General features: G+C 40.2%; 1 protein-coding gene across 10 annotated transcripts in view; it reads right to left on the bottom strand.

Moving 5' to 3' along the window:
• Window positions 1-12,947, bottom strand: part of TLE4 (TLE family member 4, transcriptional corepressor) — a 155,360-nt gene that overhangs the window by 103,026 nt on the left and 39,387 nt on the right. For 7 of the 10 annotated variants that reach the window (XM_049711645.1, XM_049711646.1, XM_049711649.1 and 4 more), the window contains one exon: window positions 1,333-1,407. The exons of the other annotated variants lie outside the window; for them this stretch is intronic. In XM_049711645.1, the coding sequence (XP_049567602.1) occupies window positions 1,333-1,407 (75 nt within the window). The remainder of the gene's footprint in view (window positions 1-1,332; window positions 1,408-12,947) is intronic. 10 annotated transcript variants of the gene reach the window in all.

The raw sequence follows: 12,947 nt of genomic DNA, 5'->3' as shown, positions 1-12,947 counted from the left end.
AAAAAGGAACTTTTATACTGCCGTTTTCTGGAATTTTTGGAAATAAAAACTAATTGTGAAATGTATTCATCTCTCTACCACCCCCTCAACACAGAAAATATACAACAAATGAGTCTCTACATGGCTTGTTCTGATTCAGCCTCTTCTTGCCAAAGGACACTTCCGAGGAAATAAAGGTTACTCTTTTCCATTTATTATGTCTTCTAATTTACTACTGGTATTTTCTTGTGGTCAGAGGGACAGAAAATAGAGCTCAAAATAGCCCATTAAAAACAAGCTGCAATCAGACTATTGCTCCACCACCATCGGCAGCCATCCCAGAGGTCTGATTTCCTTGTTAAAAGACAGAGGCATAATTGAAGCAATATCTTCACTTCAGATTGATTATCAGGCGACCCTTATCTGCATCTTCACTCAGCAATTTGAATTTTAATGAAAGTAAATGGAATAATTAGCATTTCAAAGTGTGTTTGATACACTGAGGAAGAAAAAAGGGAGAAGACTTTTGTGTATAATCTATACACAAAAGCAAGTATTTGGGAGGGGGCAGAAAGAGGAAAGTACAGTTGTAGTGTCTTCATTAGAATAACCTAAGGAACTGCTTCTAACAGCTGCATAAACAGAGATGTGAATATTGTGCTTTTCTCAGCTAAGATTTTTTGCCTTTATTATTTCTAAGTTTTAGCACCTTATTTTATTACTGGTTACCTTAATCGGGAAGAACAAAAATATAAGTGGAGTTGGAGTGATTCCTCAAACCTATGAATTCCAGCAGGATTTCTATGCAGCGTTAATGGTACTAGGAAGGATTTTCCAACTGGCCCGCTGATTTTGCAAAAAGGTATGGTTCATCTATTATTTCTACTACCAATGGACACTAGTCCTTAAAGAACCACTCATCACAGGGGAGGAAGAGTAGCAGGGAGATGTGAAAATGTACATTTTATTTCACTAAAAATGGTATTAAGATACTCGATATTTGAGGAAAGATAAAAGAAATCAGGTCATTTTAACATCAGGGCAATGTGTGTCTTTTTACTGGCAAAAGGCTAGCAACAGAGGCTGATTGCAAAGGAAAGAAGTATTATGAAAAAGAACTACCCAGCCTCCTTAGGGGGAAACTTTTCAGGAACACTGTCAACTTGAATTGGTGAGAATATGTCCACAGTTCCTGACAAACTTCATGTGAGATTGAAGGCAAAGTGCTTCATTTCACTTTGTGGTCCTCTATTGCCTTTTGCCCCTTTGGTTGAACAAAATTTAAAAGGAGAGCAAGAGAGAGCTGATAACAAACACTACGATGATCAGAGCTAAAATGGAAAGGCCACGTACCCCAATGATGGCGTTCAGTTCTGCCATGGTCACCTGCTTGGCCCGTTCCACAGCCTGCACCACTTGTTGCTGGTGCTATAAATGAAGATCAGAAACAGAATACAATTATTTGTTTTCTAGTCAGTCAAGAACAGCTTTTCCTAACATGTCCTCTAACTTTAATTACATGCAAAACAGGATTCAGGGGTCTCCATATTTCAAATAAAAGCTCTTGGGTGGTGGATGACTAAATGTCTAGGGTACCTCTGTCTCTACAGTGCTGAGAAGTAACTGGACATCCAACTGCAGGGATCATCCCTGCGCCCCCATGAAAGATGCTCCCTTACAACTGATAGAAGCAACTTAAATTTTACTTTCAAATCAGTGGTGCACGTTGACCCAACATCTTCCGCAAATACTAACAAAACAACACAACCCATCTCACCTGCTTTCTTTGTCTTTTTCTCTGCCACTTACATAAGACATGCTTTGAAAATATTGCCTGCAAGTACTTACTAAGTTTCCACCTGGTATCTGTTAGAGAAGACACTAGAAGGACATATAGAATTCAACGTTTACATTTCTTCTGTAAATGTGAAAAAAGCGCTAATTTCATTCCTGTCATTAAGGGCTGCATATTTAAAAGATATTAAAAATGTACAACTCTTGCCAGCAGTAAAGTTTAAGGACCTCAGGTATTTTTTTTTTTAATGCAATAGGAAAACTAAAACCTACAAGTTTAAGTTATTTTTCTTTTGAAAACTTAGGATGGACAGCATAGGAAAATCCCTCTGACCACGATTAAGTTCTAAAGAGAATAAGCAAGATCTGATTTTAATAATTTTAGTAATATCAGAAAAATTAAATAGCACAGAAGTCTCTCTGCATGAAGGCACTCACATCTGGACACACACAAGTGCTTATACAGTACCCCCAAAATGTAAATATTATTCCCAACTAAATACACTTGAACACTCTAGTACATACACACTCAAATTGAGTCTAAAATAGGTCTCTTCTGTACTTTTTTCAACTTGGTTTAGTGAATGAAGAGCCAGAGACTGTGCTGTGAAACAGGTACTCCTTTCTGTGGCTGGGAAGAGACTTGTTTTGGTTGATCCCAGCTGAGAAATGTACTAACATTCTCTACTGATTGGAAGTGAGTACGAAGCTCAACTATCATACTGCTTAATACACAGAAAAAGCTAAGCCATCAGTTATATATGCAATTCCCCTCGACATACCTGGTACTACATTGAAAAGCCCCCAAATATACAGTTACTGGGATTAACTAGGGTGGCCACTATTTCCACTTCCCAGCTCTGTAGGGGTAGTGGGGGAGGTGATATGGGAAAGGAAACTGCTTTAAATTAGTTTATCTACATGCGGTGTTTTCACCCTTGATTTCCTAATAGAAATGTGTATTTTATGCCTATTAATAATGCAAGGAAAACTGTCAAATGACAGATCACTGCATTTTACACTTTTAATGGACTCTGATCATTAAACTATATACCTTGATTTTTTTTTAAGAGTCTGTTTCAAAACAAGGGCTTCAGAAGCAATCCCCAAAATCTTTATAATAGATATCTCCAACCATCCTTACTCTTTAATAAAATATTTACCGAAGTGAAATAATTCATTTTCCTCTTTCTCTGAAAGTAAAAATCCTAAAGATTCATGAAAACACTAGAAGGAACAGAGAGGTATAATCGATAAAACGGCCAGTAATAGCTGTTCTCTCTTGAAGCCAACCTGACCATGTATGTTTATTGAGCATCTACCATGTGCCAAGCACAGAGCTCGTATTTAGATTTAGGACAAATCTGGTTGTCAGGGTAGTGAAAACTAGCAGTACTTGGAAAGCAGAAAAAACAAACAAACAAACAAAAAGCATGTAGGATGACTCTGGGAATTATCTAATATTCAAAGTGAGTTTATGGACAAAAATTTTTATGGAATTTTCTACCTTTTACTTTCCAACACTCAACAATGGCTGCTCAAAACTTCCATGAAACTGAAAGCCAAAGAACACATGTACACTTATTCAACATGCATACCTCTCATTCCATTCACACATCCGTTAGTTCAATTAAAGTTTTTAAAAGCTCTTACTCTCCGCCATTTCTGCATATTACTTAAATACCTCTCCATATTACTGAAATATCATCTACTTTACATTAAGTATTCAAAGAACAGTTCCATGAGACAGAAATGCAGAAAATACATCTAGTTAGGGCCTTTCTACCACAAAGATCGCTCAGTTCTTGCTTCATAAACTAGATTCCAACTGCCAAGATGAGCAAAGATGCCTTAGGCAGTGGGGATATCTTTCTGACTTGGCATTAAAATCAAGTACATTTACTGAGAAAACCAGAAACACACCAGTGAACCGTTAACACTGACACCAGATGCTTTTATAGAAACTCTTGCTAAAAAGCTAAAATGACAATGGAAGTCATGATTCAGCTCCTTCCTTTTCTCTCCTGGCAATGGCCATGGGCTAATACCATATCTGAACTTTACCTGTAGTTCAGGATTTTACTTCCCTATTTCTGCTTACAACCGTGAATCATGTGGTGCTTAAGGACTTTTTGAACGGAAGCTCCCTAAGGCAAAGAATGCCTCCTCCCCCCTTGTGCTCTGAAAGCACCAGAAACACTCGGACATTGCTCACTCAGCCACAAGTAACACTGTACCACACACTGAAGCAGCATGAAGAAGGGCAAATGATCCCAAAAGAAAAAAATGAACACTAGGAGAAGAAGCCCTAAAGTACTCTCGCAATAGGACCCAAAGAGGCATTGTTCTTCCATTTTCAAATTTCAACATATAAACTCTCTGACTCAGAAAATCTGGCAAGTTTTTCACATCTTCTTAGAACCGTGAAGGCTTTCCCATGAGTCTGCCGTCTCTTCCCCTTCCCCATCCGCCCCTCTCCTCCCGCTCCACCCACGTCTCATTTCCTCTCCCACTTCCTGCTGGTCTCCTCTGTGGCCTCACCACAAGTGGGGACAGCCACTCTAGACCCGGTAAATCTGCAGGAGGAAGAGTCCTGTGGCCTCTGTCATTGCTCAAGCTGCTCACTCAGATACGAGTTCCCCATCTGAACTTTCCACCAGCACCACCAGATAAAGTGCCACTAGGAGTACATTAACAAGCCAAGGGTCTCTGAGAGAGGGGCCTCTAACTGGGATTTGGAGGAGAGAAAAAATTAAAGAAATAAAACCTCAAATATGTATTCTTTAAAATACTGTGACCTGTAATTTTAAAAAATCCAAACGAACGGACAAAAAACCTAGATTCTGATTATGGTTTCACGACTCTGTAAATTTACGAAAAATTACTGAATTGTACACCTAAAAAAATGAGTGAATTTTATGATGCATAAATTACATCTCAATAAAATACTGTGATTTAAGGAATACAAGCATGGTTGTAAAAAAAAAAGACCAGTAAAATGAAAATCTGTACGTTAAATCACTTGCCTACTTACTTTCATCATCATCAAATTACTTTTTGCACTTGTTCAAAGTATTAAGAATATTTTTTCCACACGAAAGAGACTAAAACAATATAAGCTTATGATAAGTCCAACAAAGCCTGCTGAGAAACTGGCATTAACAAACCACTAGAATATATATATACCTTAGATGTTGAATGTATGTTTCTCAGAAGAGACTACAAGGACAGTATCTGCCATGCCAATACTTTGAGGCATGGCAATAGCCTGGTACCTGTAATAAAAACTTTAATTTAAAAAACTCTTATCACAACTTACAATTTTTTTAAAAAATCCCTCTTATTGACAGGGGTAGTATAGGGGTAGTAAGGATAGATATGCAAAATGAACTAAAATTCTTATCCTGACATGTGGAAATGCAAAAGTGAGCAAGAGGTAATGGCCCCCCTCCTTACACAATTCACAGAGAGCGTCTTACAATACAGGAATGTAGGATTTAAAGGACTAGGGAAGATTATTGGCAGGAACGGTCAGCACATTTCCTGAGGCATCAAGGAAAGGCTTTGTTTTCTTATTCATTCATTCAATTATTTATTAAGCACCTACTGTGTGCCAAGCACTGTGGCAGGAACTAGGATTTAATGAACAAGACAGTGAATTAATAACATTCAAGAGGCTTTGTAATTACAGTTGCAGGATAGTTTCCATGAAGACAATGACAGGATGCTACGAAATCACTCATCAGAGAAATATCTAATCAAGTCTTAGGGTTGGAGGAAGATTCCGTAAGGAAGTGGACCGGACAACTGAGACCAGAAGAATGTCCAAGAGTTCCGCGAGTGAAAAGCAGGGAGAAAAGAACTGGAGGCAAAGGGAACAGCCTGGATACGGTTCCTGAAGGATAAAGAAGCTCGTCTATCAAGGAAGAGAAAGAATGAGTGGCTGGAGGAGAGAAGACTGCTCCCTAACTACTTCCCACACGATTCTGTCTCTAAATTCTCCTCCACAGTAGTGCACCCTCAGGTATTTGAAAATGGCATAATGCATGTTTTCAACTTTCTCTATTCCAGGTTAAATATCCCCAGGTCACTGGCTTTAGGAGACTCGCTCATCCTTCTGGCTACTCCTCTGGCTGTGTTCAATGTGACTAGACACAATTTGATCCTGAGCAGATCAAATCCAAGTAGAAGTGTCACTCCACATCCATTAAGTCAGAGCCTTTTCCAGCAAGTCTACCAAGTTTACTAACACAAATGAGCTATAAATTTAACCAAAACTCTTTTAGTCAGTCTTTCCTAAATGGTATCCCAAGAAATGTTATTTAGGCCCACAAGAAATTAGGTTATTACTTATACAAAATACAATTTTAAAATTCACAAGGTGTAATTTGGCTAATACCTGGCAAACTGCTCGCCTTCTCAGAGCTTCGAATCTCGAAAGAGGGTGAAGATGTACGCAGGCCTTTCCAAACAACTTTGGCTATGGAGCTCGGATTAAGGCTCTCAGGAGACACCCTGGGAAGTGCTGCCCGAGTCTTTCTCGTACTGACCATTTGGCCTTGTCTTCTTCATTCTCATTCATATGCAGGCAAGGCATTCTTCACTGATATGTCCAATAAGCTCTACGCGTCCAGAGCTTTCCAACAGAACTTTCTGCAATGCTGGAAACGTTCTAGATCTGTGCTCTCTAGCCGCATATGGGTGGATATTGAACACAAAGTGTGGCTAGTGCGACTGAGAAACTGGATTTTTAACCACATTTAGCTTTAATTAATTTTAATTTAAATCTAGCTAGCTACTTATGGCTATGGCTACTGTACCGGACAATGCAGCTCTAACTTAAGGTACCTTAAAGCTTAAGTCCAGTAATAATAATCCAACCACTACCTAACTGAAAGTCAAAGAAATGAGTCAGTTTCTCAAATACACACTAATGTTTTTAGACACATACAGATAAGAGTTGGCACTGCTGCCTTTGGAAGGAGGCCCACATTTAAACCTGCAGAAAAAAGTTCTCCTTCCTGAGAACCATCTTTCATTTCCTGAGGGGAAGCAGGCCATAAGGATCTCACCAAATATCCAACTGTCAACCAAACACACGGCCATGCAGAACAAGTCAATCTGTCAGCCATGGAACGTGGGACAGGATTATGCTCTCTGATGCCTCACTCAGTATTGTGAGAAAAAACATTTTAAATGGAAGGCCGCCCAATGTAAAAATTAGAAAACTGGTCCAGATCCTCTAAAGCCCCACTCCAGGTGTATTAGTCACTTTAGGACATTCCTTAGATACACAACACTGTCAGAACACATTACCAACACTGACGAAATGGCCTGGCTGGGAAGCAGAGGTGTCCCGTAAAGGCTGCTGGCCCTTAATGAATGATCTCAGGTCTTACGGGTGTCACTGCATACGTGTCAGGGGATCTCTGGTGCTTTCAGCCAAGCTCTCCTACATCAAACCATGTTCTCATGAGCCACTGATTCCTTACAAAGTTAACAGCAGTAAGACAAGTTAACCTGGTGCCATTATGAGGCGAGAACACTACCACCGGTGCATGTAACCACTGTATTTTGTTCATTTCCTCCCTAAGGCACAATATGAAAGTGACTGATCACATTTTTCAACTTCTATTTCATGATTATTCTACACATGCAAAATGTGGTTCAGAATAATTCAGTGCCATATTAAGCCAGGTGCCAAATAAACAGCACTTGACATACAACCGTATCTCATAACACAGCGAAAGGGTTTGTTTCCCATCAAATTAAAAGGATCAAATTTATGCAAAGTCCAAAATAGAAGTTCATTGATTTGACTGGCTATCTTAGCCTACTGGAACTTAAATACACATTATCACTACTATGTAATTGTGTATTATTTTCTACTATTTAAATGCAATGTAGAACACCTAAATTAATCTACAGAATTCTGGAGAAAACACAACTACTGCTCATTAGAAAAGCTAACAAGGCAATAAAAACACAGTTTTGAGTTAGTTAAAATTAAAAATTAAATTTGCACTAGAAAGAATTTAAGTTGGAATGTTCCCGTTTCTCTAGGTAAATATAAGAATAAAAGTAGAAAGAAGGCTTAAAATTTTCACTCCTAAAAATTCTAATCATCAGAGAACTTTGGTTAAACATGCTCAAAAGAATGATTTGAATTTTTTTTTTTCATTTGCTAATATTCACAGATGCAAGGCAAAAAGAAGTGCTCACTCCAATCTGGGCTCCTCCACAGCCTCCAAAAAGCCTGCTTCTGCTTACAGAACTCAAGGAACAAGAAAATTTAGCTATGGAATTGCAGAGGACTAGGGGAGGAGGGCAATATCCATCACCTCCTTGGCACTGAATGACTAGAAACTAGTTGTAACAACCTGCTGAAAACAAGGTTAAAGATGGATAATGCCATTTCTCCAGATCTAACGATGACCATGGGTTTGATAAATGGGAATTAGGAAGCCATTGGTCATAAGGAACCACCTTCTGTTCTCTCACCCTGTCCAGTAAGGTACATACATTTCAGGTTACTTCAGGCTGTGGCTGGAAATGGTTTTAGGCCCAAGACATTAAAAATGGATCAAGTTTCATGCTGCAAAGCAATGAATCTGAGCTACTTTTTCTGAGATGTCTTAAAATTCCACAAAACCAAGAGTGACTTATCCAATATATCTTTCATGATTTGGAGGGGAGGCAGACTGTCAAAAATGTTGATCCCATGTTCTCCAGTTTGAGGACAAGACATATGCATAAAAGAGGATGTCTGAGATAGATGAGGGGAAAAGAACTATAACTTAAGGACTCACAAATGTCCCACTTATGAGAAGCGGTTTCCTTAACAATAACTTTTTCAGCTTCAAGCAGCATGTTCCTTCCAGCAAGTCTACTACAAAATATGGCAGTCCTATGAGTGATCGCCTATATTCCATCCTTCAATTGAGAGGGGTCTTCAAAAATCTTTGTGCTTTTAAAAATATGGGCATAAACATAAGCTGTGTATCTAGACCTAGATGGCCCACAGGGCCTATCACTGTTCATGGGGGTTCCTTTTCACCCCCTGTGCATGTATGAATGATAAAGAATGCCTGATGGGTGACTCTTTTTCCCTACAATTCAGACCCTAGAAGAGACTTCTATAACAAGAACTTTGCATTATTTTATATTTTACGTGATAGATTAAAATACAAGTTGTGCTGATTATACAGTCAGAGCTAGAGTTTGTCACATAAAGATACACCACTGGGTCAGTGTGACTTCCCTTCAAATCAACACTGGTAATAATAATAATGCTCACTATTTTTATTTTGTGCACAGCACTGTGTCTAGAAGCAATTGCTAGCTATCCCTTGATATCCCTTCTATTACATTAGTTTAAGTTTTAGGTGGGCATCCTCAACTAAGACTACATTTCCAAGTCTCCCTTGCGGCTAGCTATGGGCAAGTAAGTAGGCACTGGCCACTGCAAAGTGAGCAAACAATGTGAGCATCAGCCACACCGTGACCTTCAAAGAAGAAGCGCAAGTTCTCTCATCCTTCCTGCTGGCTGGGGCAGGACATGGTGATGCTGCGGACGATGAACATCAATATATAAGGAACTTGAGTTTACAACATCGTGGGGTCCCCAAATTAGCTACAGCTGCTTCTATGCAAACTGTTGTGTAAGAGAAAAACAAACTTTTATTTTGCCTAAACCACTGTTCCTTTAATCTCTGTTAAAGCAGCCCAATACCCAGCTAGGTCTTTCACATTATTACTAGTCCTCATATAACAACCCTATTGTGCAGGTATCCCATTTTTCAGATGAGGAAACTGCAGCCCAGAAAAATAAAGTATTGTGTTCAACATGATAAAAGAAGCAAGTGGCTAAGCCAGGATTTGGTCCCAAGTCTGCCTAACCTCAGGCTCTTATCACACTGCCTCCCACATAAGATAACTCTTCCAATGAACTCTGCTCCTTGTTAGGGGAGCAACAAGTTTCTGAAAAATACAAATGGTACTCTGAGGAAAGAAGACTTTAAATTATCACGTAATATGTCACCATCGTGTAATACATTACTGACCTACAGCCTATTAGGGGTTTGAAGTTCTCAAACATCTTAAGAAAACCTTGTTAGTCACCACAAACCATACCCTGCCCATCTCAAAAATAAACTATTTTATAACCCAAGGGAAAAAAAGTACAAAAAGCACAACTGTCCTCTAAGTAAGACCCTCAGCTAGTGCCCAACATTTAGTTAATGCTTAATCTAACAGGATAGTACGATACTTACAGGTTTTCCGAAAAAATTAACTATCCCTGCCCTTCTGGAAGAGCTTCTGTGCGGAGCTAACCGCCCACTGCTGCAAGCAGCCCCTGGAGCTGCGAGCCCAGCTTCTTTCACGGGAAGACCGCCAGTCAGCCCGCCCACCCACGGACATTACCTTCAACTCTTCCCCGTTTTTTACCGAGTCCCTCCCTCCTCTCCAAATGTCTTGGGACCCAAAATAAGCCGGAATAAAATTCATTTCCCAGAAAAGGTTAAAAACAACAACAACAACAACTGGCATTTACTATCCAAAGTGCTTTACATTTTAATACATATAGTACACATTGTAAAAATGGGGTTACTCTCACCATCTACAGAAGTATTACAACTCACAGATCAACTTTCCCAATATAAAGCCAGTAAGATGCAGAGTTGGTCTGATTCCAAGTTAGCAGGAACACTGTGCCTTGCTGCCAGGGTGTAACAAGTGGTGCATAGTTTTCAACCTACATTAGAATCGCCCTAAAGGTATGTTCCTGGAAAGGGGGGCTGGAGGGCACTGGAGATAAGTCAGTACTTACTGGCATCCTTCAATTCTGCTGAGTGCTCACTAAGGTCTAAGAGTCTACATGCTATATCCTGAAATCGCTGATACAGAACCCATCCACACAAACTACTTGTAAAAACAAAACTAACTCCAACTAAGCCACCAGGTACTTTGAAAACAGCCAGTCCCGCAACTAGACTGAGAAATTTGTTCTTTTAGATCACAATGTGTGTAGAACACAGACCCCATCCAAAATCACTGTGTCTTCCGAGGCGAACTCTACAGCGCGAACACCTTGAAGAGTTGTCATGTTTTGGATCTTTGCTTGCTGGTTGGGGAGAGACGGGCGTTTGCTAAATTGGAAAATTAATTTTGGGAGCTAGAAGAGAATCACCCTTGAGGCCACCTAATATGCCTCATGGAGATTTTTAGCTAGTTCACAGCCCTGGGTTGCTTTAATTGATACTTTTTTCCCCTATAAGCACATCAGAGAGGAAGATAAACAATACACACTCTTCCAAAGGGCAATGACTAGAAAGGGGAGGGAGGGCTGGCTCCAGGTCCTCTGAGAAGGGAACTCTGGGCTTCTCGGCTGCTGCTGCTGCAGCTAGTACTACTGCCAGCCAACCTCAGGAGCCACTGGTTACTATGTGCTAAGCTGCACCAGACAATCCCAGGGAATCCTCACGGCAATCATATGAGTTCCATGCTATTATTAACTTCATCCTACAGATGAGGAAACTGAGGCTTAAAGAGGCAAATCACTTGCTAAAGGTCACCCAGCTTAACTAGGTTATAGTGAGCCATGCAATTTGTAACACGGAAGCCAGGACTCGACCCAGATGTGACTGTCATCATCCCTGGCCATCTCTTGCTTAGGGAACTGCCAACAGGAAGTTGGTTAGAGTTCCTCCTCAGCAAATGAGACCTGAAGTGAGACAGAGAAGAACTTCCCATTTACTGCTTTGAGATTTGCCTTTTACAGAAGAAATCTGAGGGCAGCAGAATTCCGAAAAGTCTTACCCATCCCTAGAAGCCAAAAGCAAGTGGGAGAAAAGAACAGCTTCAGACAGGTGAGGACTCACTCACTAGGTTTCTCTAAATCCTGATTTTAAGGATCCTGTGAAATTTTAAGAACTGTAAGTGACAATTACTCACTTAATGAAAAGAGTTGGCAATATCTTTGTTTAATGCCTGGAACTTTGGAAGTGGTTGTACACAAGTGCAATAAGCACATCACTAAAATAGATATTGGCTATAATTTTTTAAAGTGTTTTGGTGAAATCTAATAGGAAAATACTTTTCTCTGATGTTACATACATAGACACACTTCGAGTCCTTGAGCTACAATTATACAACTTACTTCCCCAGAAAATGTCTTGCAGTTAAAACTAAATTTGTTCAACAGCTGTCATTCAGTACATGTTTTTTTTAATTTTAGAAACTGTGGTACACTAGACACAAGCAATATTAAGCAGGTACATTAGTCAGCACATGGGAGCTAAATTAAAAATAGACTTATCTAGATGTCTGTAAATTTACTTCTTGTTCCTGCCAAACTCCAAAAAACCCCTCCAACCACTGTCCTGTAGCTTATGCACTAGTCTTCAGGAAATGTTTTTCTTTTCTCTAAATACAATCATTTACCTTTTAAATAAAAAGATTTTAGATGTCCTGCCTGCAGTCAGCCGCACACGGTGGCTTGTTGCTCCAGGACCTTGCTTCAGACGTGGCATTCAAAGATGTGTTGGCTTTGAAAAGAAGATTCATTGCATGGGGAAGCAGAGAGAGGAAGGAGCCATTGAAAGCTGTGTGGCTGACAGGGTCTTGGTGCTCTGGCCAGGTGTCAGGCCTGAGCCTCTGAGGTGGGAGAGCCGAGTTCAGGACATTGGTGCAACAGATACCTCCCAGTCCCATGTAATATCAATCAGCAAGAGCTCTCCTACAGATCTCCGTCCCAACGCTAAGACCCAGCTCCACTCAGCAACCAGCAAGCTCCAGTGCTGGACACGCCATGCCAAAAACTAGCAAGACAGGAACACAACCCCACCCATTCTGCCTAAAATCATAATAAGTTCACAGACACCCCAAAACACACCACTGGACATGGTCCTGCCCGCCAGAAAGACAAGATCCAGCCTCATACACCAGAACACAGGCACTAGTCCCCTCCACCAGGAGGCCTACACAACCCACTGAACCAACTTTAGCCACTGGGGACAGACACCAAAAACAACGGGATCTACGAACGTGCAGCCTGCAAAAAGGAGACCCCAAACACAGTAAGTTAAGCAAAATGAGAAGACAGAAAAACACACAGCAGATGAAGGAGCAAGGTAAAAACCCACCAGACCTAACAAATGAAGACGAAATAGGCA

The sequence above is a fragment of the Orcinus orca genome, chromosome 6, assembly GCF_937001465.1.
Source record: "Orcinus orca chromosome 6, mOrcOrc1.1, whole genome shotgun sequence".
NCBI lineage: Eukaryota > Metazoa > Chordata > Mammalia > Artiodactyla > Delphinidae > Orcinus > Orcinus orca.
This window is presented reverse-complemented; position numbering and strand designations above follow the sequence as displayed.